At 35.7% G+C, this 15,044-nt stretch overlaps 1 protein-coding gene across 1 annotated transcript in view; it reads left to right on the top strand.

Annotated features, from left to right (window-relative positions):
* Nucleotides 1–15,044, top strand: part of CPS1 (carbamoyl-phosphate synthase 1) — a 140,200-nt gene that overhangs the window by 64,019 nt on the left and 61,137 nt on the right. Inside the window, exons 20-21 of the mRNA XM_005888993.3 lie at nt 309–485; nt 4,232–4,350. Coding sequence (XP_005889055.1) covers nt 309–485; nt 4,232–4,350 — 296 coding nt within the window. The remainder of the gene's footprint in view (nt 1–308; nt 486–4,231; nt 4,351–15,044) is intronic.

Below are 15,044 nucleotides of genomic sequence, written 5' to 3'. Positions count from 1 at the left end.
GAGTGACCTAATGATGTTAAAGACTCATTATATCAAAACCATGGTAAAAAGGCAAGGATGACCTATAGGTGATTCATGTTGATGTATGGCAGAAAGCAACACAACATTGGAAAGCAATTATCCTCTAATTAAAAATAAATAATTTTTAAAAAGGCGAGGAAGAAAAATAACTTAAATTTTAGTAGCACCCTTCCTTTATATATCTTGTTCCTAAGTCTTTTCTGAAAAATATTCAGTTTCTAGCTTTGTTACAAATTAAAAATATTCAAGCTATTTTTAAAAATATGAGTCTTAAACCTGTGTTACAGGTCATGGCTATTGGTCGCACCTTTGAGGAGAGTTTTCAGAAGGCATTACGGATGTGCCATCCTTCTATAGATGGTTTTACTTCCCGTCTCCCAATGAACAAAGAGTGGCCATCTGACATCGATCTCAGAAGAGAGCTGGCTGACCCATCCAGCATCCGCATCTATGCCATTGCCAAGGTAGTGTGTGACAAGGGGCCCTGAGCTACCTTTTATTTTCTTTTCACAATATAGTCAGTCTGGACTTCAATGTAAAACTGAATCACCAAGTGGTCTTGAATTCAGGGATTTCTGGAAAGTTTTTCATTCTTTTTAATAGTATTAAACTGGAGATTTATTTCTATGGACTTCATCAGATCATTCCCTAATTAATTAAAAATTTTGTTTCACTTTAAGCCTGGACTTAAGGAGAACATTGCATTATTTTTTAAAGATTTTTTTAATGTGGATTATTTCTAAGTCTTTATGAATGTGTTACAATATTGCTTCTGTTTTATGTTTTGAGTTTTTTCTCTTTTTTTTGCCAAGAGGAATGTGGGATCCTAGTTCCCTGATCAGGGATCTAACCTGTACCCCCTGCATTGGAAGGTGAACTCTTAACCTCTGGGCTGCCAGGGAAGTTCCAACATTGCAGTTTTTGATCACATAGATTAAATGTTCTTCCCTTTTAGTACAGATGTTATCAATACTCTTAAATATTTGATAAGATTGACTTTTGATTTCCCATCACTCTCATTACTTGCTTATTGAAAAATGGGTAAAATTACATTTTAAAAAGAAATGCATAAAATGGTATCATTTAGTATGTGCTACCTAAGACTCCAGAATAAACTTTATTTATTTGGTGGTTCTTCTGTGTTTAAACAACAAACTCTAGAGAACTACCATGATTATAGGCTTTTCTATGTAATTATTTTATTGTTCCTAGAGAACAAAAAAGCCCCACATTTCTCTCTTCCACTCACCAGTTCCCTTTAATGTAAATGAAATGCCATCTTAATCTCCTTTCATGTTTACTATGCTTAGAGTTTTGAGGTTTCGGTTCATTTGATTTTATAAAAGGTGATTTTGGCAGCTGAGATCTGTCTGGTCAGAAATCCCTGAATTGCTTTTTGACATTTAAGGAAGCTTAGGTATTAATCCTCCAACTGTATCAAACCACACTGAAGCTGCAAAGCCCCACTGACCATTTTATGTGTGTATATGTACATGTGGAATGAGTTGATGAGAATATGAAATTTGTCATGGGAATCTGTCTCTGTAACTTGTCTTTGTGAATGTGTGTGTACTAAGTCACTTCAGTCATGTCTGACTCTTTGTGACCCAATGGGCGGTAGCCAACCAGGCTCCTCTGTCCATGGGACTCTCCAGGCAAGAATACTGGAGTAGGTTGCCATGCCCTCCAGGGGGCTCTTCCCCGGGTTGTGGGAATCTTCAAACCCATGTCTCTTGTTTCTCCTTCATTGACAGGTGAGTTCTTTACCACTAGTGCCACCTGGGAAGCCCCAGCTTGTCATTGTGGTGACAAGTGCTGTTAGTGATTTCAAACTCTGCAACTTTTATGCTCATATATAGAAGGAGGGGAGGGAATCTTTTCTTCATTACATTTAATGTATACCTGCCTCATCTTTGTGGCTTCTAAATGCAGAATATTTCATTTCCATTGAAATGCTGAAGTAGTCTGAGAGATACTAGTATTTTTTGAGTGACATTTCTCAGTGTTGAATCTCAAAGTAATAGTTAACATTCTTCCATGATGGTAGGAATGATGCTAGTGATGAGAAGTTGTTTTAGAAAGCCATTTCACTTCTTGTTCTTATTTCAGACTTCTGTTTAAAAAGCAACTTGTCACATTTATACATGTATGTATATGTGCATGTGTATGTATGTGTACATATTTTTTCACCAAAGAGCAGTAAATAGATCCCCCCACTTGAGTCTAGTCATCATCCTTCTGCTATTTTGAGGTGGATGAAAAAGGGGAGTATTTCCAAGTTCCTAGTGAGGCTGTAAAACTCAAGAAAGTCTCTCATTCTTTTCTAACAGACTTATAAAGGATGAGAATTCAGGGAAAATGCGTAGAGATTCTTTCTTGTGCAGAGAATGAGCATGAAGTGCAGAGCCTGAGGTATAAATGATTCCTGCCAGCGTGCTGGGAGAAGGACCTGATTTCTGTTTGTTAGAGGTCATCATTACTGTTCATTTCCACAGCAACCAGGAACTTGGTGATTTTGACAAAGAGTGTAAGGAGTGTGGAGGGCTGAAGGGGAAACAGAATGAAGGGAGTGAGTAAATCTTCACTCGCTTTCATGATTCTTAGAAAGGGCAACTTGCTCTGAGGTCTGATTTTTGCAGCAGTCTTATTTCAGGATGACTGGATCATCACCTCTTTTGATTTGGGGAGCATACAGGGCATTATTTTAGATCTGGTGAACATTAGAGTAACCTCAAGTGTGTTTGGGGTCATTATGATCTTCATTACAGCTGTGTGACATGGCAAAGTTGCAGCGCTTGAAAGACAGGCAGGATCTGTTTGAAACTGTGCATGTGATTCTAGTTGTCCTTTCTCACAGTAAAATGACTACAGATTCTGAGTCTCCCATCAGTTGCATGATAATTACTGTGTGCAACTGTATGAAAATGTCCTTTAGTCTGTCCGTAGTGACACTGCCTTAAGGTTCTACCCCCTCACAGTGTTGATGGCCAAATAGCTAATTGTCCCTTTAATCACTTGGCAAATAAGGCAGAATTAAGTCTTTGGGAATCTGGCTGTAGTTAGAGGGAGAATTAAACAAACAAACAAAAAACAGAAATGGGTTTAGGAAAAAAAACATGTCTTTGAGTATTCACATTAGAAGTCATTTTATTTTAATCTATAGAATTATGAGTTATGTTGTTTCTCAACATGTATGATCATGGTTTCTCTGATTCTAGAAATGAGTAAATTTTTAAAAAAATTAAGCTCTCTGAGTTGAGATATAACAGCCATTATTAGTTGCATATATTTCTTAATGGGATTTAAAACTATAGTGTGCCATTCTAAAATATGGGTTTTGAAGTATTATGTGATTATCACTTTTCATTGAGTATAAATGTGTATATAAACATTGCAAAAAATAAGAGTAGACATCTTTTGAAAGTGAAGGTTTTGGCTTTGAGAGTTTATCTCTTTTTTCAGCTATCTTTTGTACTCAGCTTAATGACCCATACTTGTAATTTTACTTTTGAGAAATTGCTAAAGTAAGCTTGAATAAAAAGCTGAGCTGCCTATCAGAAGTTATTACTACATTGTTTTGGAGTATATTAGGATATTGTAAAATGCCTGTCTTAGGACAAAAGTCATAGTAACTGATTCAAAATAATTTTTGTTTGTTTGTTTGAAGTGTCTCTGTGAGGAAATGTTTGAGAGAAATAACACCAAGCCAGATATGATTCATAAATTCTCAATGACTGGTTTGTGTGACTATGGAATGAAGTGATAAAAATTTGTTAAATATGAGAAAGGGTAATTATCCAAAATACAAGTTAAATGATCATTATATTGATTCTACATTTTCTTAGCAGTTTGGCACAACTATAGTTTCAAGAGATTCTCCTTAATGCCCAAAAGATGTAGCAGATTTAGAACATAATTGGTAACACAGTCATGTAAAAAGCCAGGATGCAGAGCCTGTTAGACGGGTTTTTCTGAGCAGACGCTGCTCTGATTAACTCAGGGCACCTCCTTTGTATCCCATTTGTAGATACAGTTGGCAGTATCTGTAGGTTTATTGGGAGAAACGTCAATGATATGATATCAGTTTCATTCTCAGCCTGTAGCCTCAGGCTCTCTGAGTAACATGGAGAGGAATGCCTGCCATGTTTTTAACCAAATAAGACATTTATGAGATATTTGCCAAAGAAAGCATCTCTTCTCCTTTTGGCAGGCCTTGGAAGACAACATGTCACTTGATGAGATTATGAAGCTCACATCCATTGACAAGTGGTTTCTGTATAAGATGCGTGACATTTTAAACATGGAAAAGACACTGAAAGGGCTCAACAGGTAAGGCCCTAGTGCTCTGATTCACTCCAGGTATCTTCTGTGCAATTTTGTCTTTCTTTCCCCTTTACATGTTTGGCCAAAATTCTGCTTCAGTGAAATAAACAGTGTCAATGTTGGAAAGACATAGCCATAGTCAGAAGAAATGGCAGCTTTTAGATGTTTACCTTTTGAAAGGCATCTATTAATAATTTTATTTCTCTTCTACCCTTTCTCTTGCCATGAAACATAGTGATGTTTTTATTAGGTCATTTGAATTTACGAAAATCTATGTACATTTATGAATTGTTGTGCTATATAATTACTAAATATGACCTTCGTGTGTCCTAAGTTGCTTCAGTCGTGTCCGACTCTTTGCCACCCTATGGACTAGCCTGCCAGGCTCCTCTGTCCATGGGATTCTCCAGGCAAGAATACTGGAGTGGGTTGCCATGCCCTCCTCCAGGGGATCTTCCAGATCCAGGGGTCAAACCCGCATCTCTTAAGTTTCCTGCATTGGCAGGTGGGTAATTTTACCACTAACGCTGCCTGGGAAGCCCTTCAAACATGACCTAGATTTAAATTTTATTAATAATAATGAAACTATTTCTGCTTTCTATACATTTTCCAAATGCTGAAATCTGTTTTTCTCTTTTAACATCAACCTACTCATTTCTGTGTCTAGAGTGAGCAAGCATATTCCTCTTGCATTCTACTGATATTTTTAATCTTAGGACATCCAGTTAATCATACAAATAAGCCACACTCAAATTTTTGTTAATAGACTTTTACCTCTCAGTAATTTGCATTTTTATCTCCTTCATGACCAATTATTTGAAAATTTTTATTTCATGTTCAGAATATTCTGATAATGTCAGTGCTTTAAAATCTACATTTTTCTATTTTCTGAGAATGTTTGTAGAGGCTACCCAGGCATATGAGTCACAATAGATTTTAAACTTGGATCTGTGATAATAGGAGCATGTATTACCAATTTAAGAAAGACAGTGTAATTCTCTTTAGCTTGTCTCCTTTAAGAAGGCTTTGAAATACACTACTATTGGAAAAAAAAAATCTCACCTACAAGCCTAGGCGTATGTTTAGAGAGGGAAAATTTTTGTTTGCAGAAATTATTCTCAAATGATTTTAGGAAATGTAAAAGAATTAATCACTTAAAATGTTGAAGACAGAGAAAGCTCTCAAAGCCTAATTTTCTCAATTATTTAGAAACTGCAATATATAATTGGGTTACTGGGTTTACCTAAAAAATACACAAACTGGGCAATGAAAAAATTTTGCCTTTTTTTTTTTTTGAGCAAAATGAAGTTCTTTTTCATCTATTCAACAATCACCCACAACAAATGCTTAGTTTTGAAAATGGGGGATTCCAATCTGTCAAAAATGAAACTAGCAATAGTTGCTTATAGGTCATCCTTTGTAGTGATCACATAAAATGAACAGTAGATTGAAGTTAAGAATTGAGCCTATACATTCGTCTTAGAATTTTGCTGACTTAAGGTTTGCTTTCTTGGTTTACGATGCCAGCAGAACTTCTGTGTTGAATTATAGTCTGTTCCACTGTTTTCAGTTTCAGACAACTGATTTCAAATGCCTATGAAACCATTCCAATTAAGCCACATGAGGGTGCTAGAAACATACAGTATGCCAATCGCAGCAGTGGAAGAGACCTGGGGTGAAAAACAGCAGATGTTATTGTGATTTAAATTTCCACTTGATATACATTCTGATTTTTGGACAAATTCAGTGTTTTAATTGAATAGTTTTTGTTACAACCAGAAGGTAGGTTGAAATTCTAACTAAGCAGAAATAAGTGTATATTGATAGTGAAAAAGCTGCTTGGAGGCTTATTAGAATCACTCACTGTTGTAGATCACCTACAACATTGCTCTGATTTCAACATTCTGTTGAATTTTTGCTGTTAATTTGACATTTTAAAATAAAGTCTCCATTTTCTGGTGTAAATATAATTGTAAGTAGAGATTTTTCTATTGGTAATAATGACCTACAATAAATTTTTTAATGTAAAACTTAATAATTTAAAAGAATCTAAAACATAGTACTTAACAATTATCTCTTGTTTCAAGACCTCAACAGAAGATCCATGGTGTTGGTAAACTTAAAACTGAACTTATTATTATGTGATGGACACTTCATTGTTTATTTTTTAAAGTATCTTTGATGCACACGTAGAAGTTTGATAACGATTGTTATTTAGAGAAGTTGGATAAATAAAATAAGAATAGATAGCTACTGAAGCTACCTGTCTCAATCATTCTGTGTTACATTGAGATCTGAAGTTGGAAGGATATTGTAGCTGATGGAGGGTGAGTGTAGGACTTGGAGGTTTTTTTGTTTGTTTGTTTGTTTGTTTTCCCCCTATTTTGATTATCTTCATGATTACCCTGGATTATGACATCTTCCAGTATTTTTTTTTTAGCCTCTAAATATCCAAGGAAGCTTGGTCATTGAGGCAGATACTACTCAAGTAGTGATAGTTCTCTAATAACATTTGTTATTATTCGTCTCAGTTAAGTATTGCCAGTTTGGAGGAAAGTCAAGGTCAGCTGCTTCATTTTTATCTGTGGTTCACTTTGTTTCAAAATCTCAACTGCTTCCATGTTGGAAAGGCTGATGTTAGATGTAGGCCCAGGAAGTAGCTATTTATTTGGTCTGATTTGGGCCAACTCCCAAATTCTCTTACCTGATCATATCCCTGGTACCTGTGTGCCCAGGTCCCTCAGCAACTTTCTTCTAAGTTCCTGGGAAAATAGGTAATGGGAATCTTAATTAGGAGAAAAGGAGAAACTTAAAGAGAGGATAAAGTATAGAATTATAGGCATTTGTTAAATTTCAGCTGGTTCCTGCCTTGTGCATTGGAAGGAGTATATTCTATAGAACCAGTCAGATGGGTGCAGTCTTACCCACTGTGGAATCACGGGCATGTCACTTCCCTCAATTCTCCAACCTCTTCCTGCTAATGTCTGCTTTATAGTTTTGTTTTGGAGCTTAAATAATATAAACACAAAGGATCCCTTGCACAAGATAAGTGTCCAGGAAAGTTTTCTCTATGCCCCCTGAAAATGAAAATGTTACTTGTTATACTGAAGAGTATTTTGTGATTTTAGATATATGCTCATTTTCAGAGTCATAATTTGCATTTGTATATATATTTTATAATGTATCATTTCTTAACTTTCTTTATGATGCATTGTCACTTATTTTAATACCAAATGTATTCTTATAAGGAAGCAATGATAGCTAGTGGTACAAATGCCATTCTTATCAAAAGATCAATAATACTCGATTATACTAATGAACAAATATTCCCAATCATGCTAAAGTTTTTCTAAATGCAATAAACACATTCACTAGCAGAAGATGAGACTAGCACTTAGATTGACAGCAGCCTATTACTTGTATTTATACATAGTCACCTGAAATGAAGCTCAGAATTTTAATTCCAAATGGAATACCCATGTATTAGGTATATATGTGGATGCCCACAGATTAGAGTAGAGAAAAAAATAAAAAACAACAACACAGTGATTGTAGCAAGGTTAGCACTATGGAAATAACTGATATGTTTTATGTGTCTGTTACAAAGTAGAAATTACAGTTTTCTTATTTTCTTAAAGAGTGGAGATTAACCTGTATCATGTTGAGGATGAAGTATGAAATCCTAGTCTTATTCAATGATAAGCCAAGTTAGGTGTTAGAATAATGAACTCAGTACCCCAGGTCTGAGTGCTTGCTTTCATCAGAACTCAGTTTGCTGTCTTCAGTGTATGAGCATAGCAATGGCAATGGTCTGGAAACTTCCAGAGCAAATATCCATTCTTCCCAACTTTGGTGTTAATCATTATTCAGACAGCTTCAGCAAAAAAAAAAAAAAAGAAGAAAAAAAAATTCTCTTCTATACTTCAGTTCACTGACTTTCTCTTTTTCTTTTTAAATTGTTTGCTGCTGCCCAAGGGTGTGCTAGGAAAGTTGACTGTCTTAGGCTTTCCCCAAATTTATAAGCCGGTGTAGTGGCATGAATCTACCTAGAATGATAACATATTTCACAGTGGATTTCTTTAGTTTTGAAGAGTTTCTCTTAATGTGATGAGTTGTGTCATGAAGGATTCCAATGCATATTACACTTATGTACTGGGATTTATATGTTTGATCTATTAACTTCACATTACCGGATCACTTAGCAAGAAGTTTAAGAAAAACTAAGCTTGTCAGAATTTTCTGTGTAACTGCAACATTTACAAAACCTTTCCTCAATGGCCTTCACTATCAAGCTATACAGACTTTAGTATATCTGTTTTTCTTATACTCATCTTACCAACACTGACTCTTTCACATATAATGTGAAAGTGAAAGTTGCTCAGTCGTCTCTGACTCTTTGCAACCACATGGACTATACAGTTCATGGAATTCTCCAGGCCAGAATATTGGAGTGGGTAGCCATTCCCTTCTACAGGGGATCTTCCCGACCCAGGAATCAAACCCTGGTCTCCCACATTGCAGGCAGATTCTTTACCAGCTGAGCCACAAAGGAAGCCCAAGAAGATATATTGCTCCTCCCATATAGCATTTTCACTAGAATAAAAATATGTTTATTTTGATCTATTAAAGATTACAAAAGTCTCACCTGAAATTCTCTCCTCCATTGGTTCATAGGCAGATTCAGTTTTAGTTGTTCAAATAAAACTGGATTGGAGGACAGAATGACCGGTACTGTAAGTCAAACTGATAAATATGTCAAATGTCTTTATCATTAGATTCTCTTGACATAGCTGGCTCTCTAAAGTAACAAAAGAATGGATTTAGAACTTTATTAATATAGAAACCTGAATTTTGATTCAAACACATTCCAAGTTTAAGATATTGGGTTGGTCAAAAAGTTCCTATGGTTTTAAGTAAAAGTTAAAGACAGTTTTCATTTTCACCAAGAACCTTATTGAACAACGTATTCACTTAACAAACAAACTTTGACCAAACCAATAATATGTGTGTAAGTTTGTGTGTATACATATACACATTTATGTATACATTAGGGGTTTAATAGCAAATATTCTAGGTTCTGGAGTTCAATTCTATCATTTATTAGCATGGGATATCAAGAGCCTCAGTTTAATATTTATGAAATTGGGATGATTATTGACCTTCTTAGGTTGTGGTAAGGATTAACTGTAATTAGAACAGTGCCTGATATATAGTCAATGAATTCAGTGATTAATATTAGGTTGGGAACACACACACACACACACACACACATATTTAGGTTTGTAAAAATGTAGAAAGGTAGATTATATAACATCTGGAGGAAACAGATTACATGTAGTAGATACTTCCAATTCACTAACAGTATTTGATAAAGGGATGATAATCCCATATCACAGATCTAGCATCATCATAGAACTAATACATTTGATAAAGGCTTCAACAATATTAATAATTAATAGCTAAGCACAGGTACAAAATATCACTTTCACTATAAATAAGAAAGTTAACTGTAGGAAAGCTTCTTTGTCAGCAAGAACTATTTTAAGACACTACACTCCAAACCTTTTTATTTATAATTCCAGGTTGAATTAACAATTTTAGATTGAAAGATAATCATGGTTGTCTCTCATGATTAAAAATCCCAATCTGAACAGGCAAGAAAAAAATGTGAATGTGCTAATTACCAGTTTTGAACATCTGCTTATAATTCTTTTTAATTTTTTTATTTCCTTATTTTAATTTTTAGGTTCTTTTGTTATTTCTGACTGACATGTCTAGCTCAAGAATTTTCTTATACCCTTCTAAATTGTATAATTTTGCTTTTTTACTGGCTAAAACTAGATTGAATTAAGTTTTGAGTCCTTCTTTCAGTTATTAGCTTAAAGAAGGCAGCTAGCCATTGCTTGTGTTGTACCTTGGGAAGTCGCCAAATGGAAAGTTTCCACCATTTCTGATGACTGTTCTTTTGCATTTCATTCAAATTGGGCAGTTTTCCCAGTATGGTCCATTTTGCTGTTTTGTTTTTTTTTTCCCTCACAATGCTGCTATATATGTTAGTAACATAATGCTTGACTGTTTAAAAGGACTCTGCTTTCGTCCACTTTAGATGTTCAAAAGTAGAGGGCGTGACCATTGTGATACAGTTTATACCATATATAATATATAATACATTATACCATATATTGGGGAAGGCAATGGCACCCCACTCCAGTACTTCTGCCTGGAAAATCCCATGGATGGAGGAGCCTGGTAGGCTGCAGTCCATGGGGTCGCTCAGAGTTGGACAGGACTGAGTGGCTTCACTTTCACTTTTCACTTTCATGCATTGGAGAAGGAAATGGCAACCCACTCCAGTGTTCTTGCCTGGAGAATCCTGGGGACGGCGGAGCCTGGTGGGCTGCCGTCTATGGGGTCACACAGAGTTGGACACGACTGAAGCGACTTAGTAGCAGCAGCAGCATGAAGCTAAGATTTAGATTTATTTCTAAAATAATTATTTTTTAATGTTTATTGGAGTATAGTTGATTTACTTTATTTTTTATTTTTTATTTTTGTTGATATACCCTTTTATTTATTTATTTTTTTTGCTTTTGTCTTTTTTTTTTTTAATTTTTTATAACTTTAAAAATCATGTGTTCCCCATCCTGAACCCTCCTCCCTCCTCCCTCTCCACACCATCCCTCTGGGTCATCCCAGTGCACCAGCCCCAAGCATCCAGCATCGTGCATTGAACCTGGATTGGCATCTCGTTTCATACATGACGTTTCACATGTTTCAATGCCATTCTCCCAAATCTTCCCACCCTCTCCCTCTCCCACAGAGTCCATAAGACTGTTCTATACATCCGTGTCTCTTTTGCTGTCTCGTATACAGGGTTATCGTTACCATCTTTCATTAATTGTTGATATAAGCTTAATTTACTTTGAATTAATGTGCAAATTGTTTAGATTTTGCCCACTATTCATGTGTTGGTTAATTATTAATTCTGATAATATTAATATCTCGTCCCTCTACACTGCCCACTTATTGCTGTACTCAGTGTAGTAAAAAAGAGGAAAGTGTGCTTTTGAAGGACACTAATTTTCATCTGAGCATCTCAGTGTTCAATGTGATAAACTACATCCATTGATGGGTGCTGAAAAGTCATAGGTGTGTCTATAGCTTAGGAAAACAATCTAGGGCAAGCCTGGTGAGTTCCACTTGGGCATTCAAGTGCTAAATTGAGCTCAGTAAAGTTGGCCATTTCCCTGCAGCCGCAAACTTCTGGCAGATGTAATAATTCAAGTATCACCTTAGCTGGAACACTCCCTTTGAATGTCCTCTTCTACATGTGTTAGTTTCTATTGACTTTTTATGTAACTTGCTCAGGAGGCATGGCAAAACCAGACAAGAACGTTTTTTGCTTGTGTTTAATTGAAGTTTTCAAGGGAGAAGTGTTACCTAAAAGTTATTAAAACTTAGGCACAACTACTATGTACAAAATAGTAACTAATGAGGACCTACTGTTTAGCTCAGGGAACTCTACTCAGTGATCTGTGGTGACCTAAATAGGGAGGAAATCTAAAAAAGAGTGGGTATATGTCTATGTATAACTGAATCACTTTGCTATACAGCAGGAAACTAAAACAACATTGCAAAGCCACTATACTCTAATAAAATGTTTTTAAAAAACTTAAGCATAAGACAGAGAAGGGTCAGTACATTCTAAAGATAATTTTTACTTTCTGGTAGAAAAAATAGCATTAAGCAAATATCTTTAAAGTGTATTAAATATAGAAGTGACTTAGAGAAGGAAATATATATTTCATTATGTATAACATATAATACATGTTATATTTTTATGATCCTCTTTTATGATTTATGGGGCTTCCCTGGTGGCTCAGTGGTAAAGAATCCACCTGTCAATGTAGGAGATGCAGATTTGATCTCTGGGTTGGGAAGATCCCCTGGAGAAGGAAATGGCAGTCCATTCCAGTATTCTTGCCTGGGAAATCCCATGGACACAGGGACCTGGCAGGCTACAGTCCACAGGGCCACAAAGAATCGCACATAACTTAGCATACATGCACTATTACTTTTGCTTGTGATATCATATATTGTTTTCTCCACTACAGTCTGTGGAAATTCATATATACATATATGTATATACACACTAGGTATGTGGCTCTGTATTATTTTGAATATAGAATGAGAATAGAAATTGTTGCTCACTTTAGTGGAACCCATTGATCTGATTTGCAGAAAATAGTTTGTGTCCTCTGACTTCATTATCAACTCATACAACATATCTAAGTCTCAGTTTCACTCTAGTTTTAAAAAATATATTGTTTTATTTCACTATTAATTGTGCTGCTAAGATGAATATATAATATATTATGTATAAACTAATTGACTCAAAAGCAAAATAATTTTATTAGTTACTATATATTACTAGCCAATGATTTTAATCTTGAATACCCTAAACCATTTATCTAACAAAGAATACTAAATACTGGACCTTATATAAAATAGTTATTTTTTCTCTGTAAAATAGGAACATTTCTATGGGAATTTCCATGCCTGTGAACTAATGCAAAAAAAAATACTTTTCCTTTTAAATTTGTTTTTATGTTCCACGTGTTCAGTTTGGTTCAGTCACTCAGTTGTGTCCGACTCTTTGTGACCCCATGGACTGCGGCACACCAGGCCTCCCTGTCCATCACCAACACCCAAAGTTTACTCAAACTCATGTCCATTGAGTCAGTGATGCCATCCAACCATTACATCCCCTGTTGTTCCCTTCTCCTCCTGCCTTCAATCTTTCCCAGCATCAGGGTCTTTTCAAATGAGTCAGTTCTTCGCATCAGGTGGCCAAAGTATTGTCCATGTGTTAAGATAGGATATTTCATGCAATGTCACAGATTTGACAGGCCTCTATTAATTTCAACTAATAATGTATTATATTGGTTGCATTGAATAAAATTTCACATTAAACATTTAATGTCCTGAGAAATCTCATTGAATTTATTAAACAATGTTTTAATTGTTTTGACAAATAATTATGCATTTTGAAAGTATGTGAGAGAACTTGAATCTTATATGGGCAAGATTCATGTTTCATTTAAAATATTTTCAGAGTGATGGCCACATCACTCATAAAATAAATATTATTTATTTTCTGCACATGTTTGATAGTTCCAAAACCCTTAAGTTAATTTAAAATAACATATACTCATACTTTGTATGTATATATTTATGTATCTATTAATTGTCAGGACTTAACAGATTTTCCCTATGTCAATATCAGTGATCTCAGCTTGATAGGATGTGTATTTGCTTGATGACATTTCTCTTTATTAGGAAATGTTATTAGACCAAATGGTATTGTTAGTTCCCTTCAGTGGGTTTGTAACCTATTTTTGAAAATTTATGTAACCTTCAAATTTTGATTTGAAGATTTGTATACACTTAGGTATATGTAAGATAGGATGCTTTTAATGGACCAACAAGAGGCAGAAATGCAAAGCCAGGAAAGTATGTGCGTGTGTGCTAAGTCACTTCAGTCATGTTCAATTCTTTGTGACCCCATGGACTGTAACCCACCAGGATCCTCTGTCCATGAGATTCTCCAGGCAAGACTATTAGAGTGGGTTGCCATGCCCTCCTCCATACGGAAGTAGAATGCAGGTTAAAAACCAAAGCTCTAAGACCTTTGTGTATGTTATCCAAGTCACAGTTTAAGAGTTCATATGTATGGATCCCTACCCCATAATTTATAAACAAAATTATGACTCAGAATATTTAAGTAAATTTTTCAAGATTTCAGGGGAAGTGCATATTGAATCCAGGATTTTAGTTCAGGACTTTCGGAATCCAAGGACAGTGTCTTTTCTTCAATATATACCTATGTCATAGGAACCAAAGGAAAAGAGAATTATGAATAAATAATATAGGAAAAGATACTTTTTAACAGCATGGCATGGTTTAGGGAGAGCAGAAAGGGAGAGAATTGATCAAGTCCACCAAAATTGATGATGGGGAGGTAGGAGTAGGAGCTAGATTATAAGGACCAGATGTGCAATGAGAAAGAGGAAGTAGGTAAATGGATAAATTCTACTTCAGTTCAGTTCAGTTCAGTTGCTCAGTCATGTCTGATTCTTTGTGACCCCATGAATCACAGCACGCCAGGCCTCCCTGTCCATCACCAACTCCTGGAGTTTACTCAAACTCATGTCCATCGAGTCGGTGATGCCATCCAGTCATCTCATCCTCTATTGTCCCCTTCTCCTCCTGCCCCCAGTCCCTCCCAGCATCAGAGTCTTTTCCAATGAGTCAACTCTTCGCATGAGGTGGCCAAAGTATTGGAGTTTCAGCTTCAGCATCAGTCCTTCCAATGAACATCCAGGACTGGTCTCCTTTAGGATGGACTGGTTGGATCTCCTTGGAGTCCATGGGACTCTCAAGAGTCTTCTCCAACACCACAGTTCAAAAGCATCAATTCTTTGGTGCTCAGCTTTCTTCACAGTCCAACTCTCACATCCATACATGACCACTGGAAAAACCATAGCCTTGACTAGATGGACCTATGTTGGCAAAGTAATGTCTCTGCTTTTCAATATACTATCTAGGTTGGTTATAACTTTCCTTCTAAGGAGTAAGCGTCTTTTAATTTCATGGCTACAGTCACAATCTGCAGTAATTTTGGAGCCCAGAAAAATAAA

The sequence above is a fragment of the Bos mutus genome, chromosome 2, assembly GCF_027580195.1.
Source record: "Bos mutus isolate GX-2022 chromosome 2, NWIPB_WYAK_1.1, whole genome shotgun sequence".
In the NCBI taxonomy this organism is placed as follows: domain Eukaryota; kingdom Metazoa; phylum Chordata; class Mammalia; order Artiodactyla; family Bovidae; genus Bos; species Bos mutus.
The sequence above is the reverse complement of the archived record's forward strand: the minus strand, read 5'-3'. Positions and strand labels throughout refer to the sequence as shown.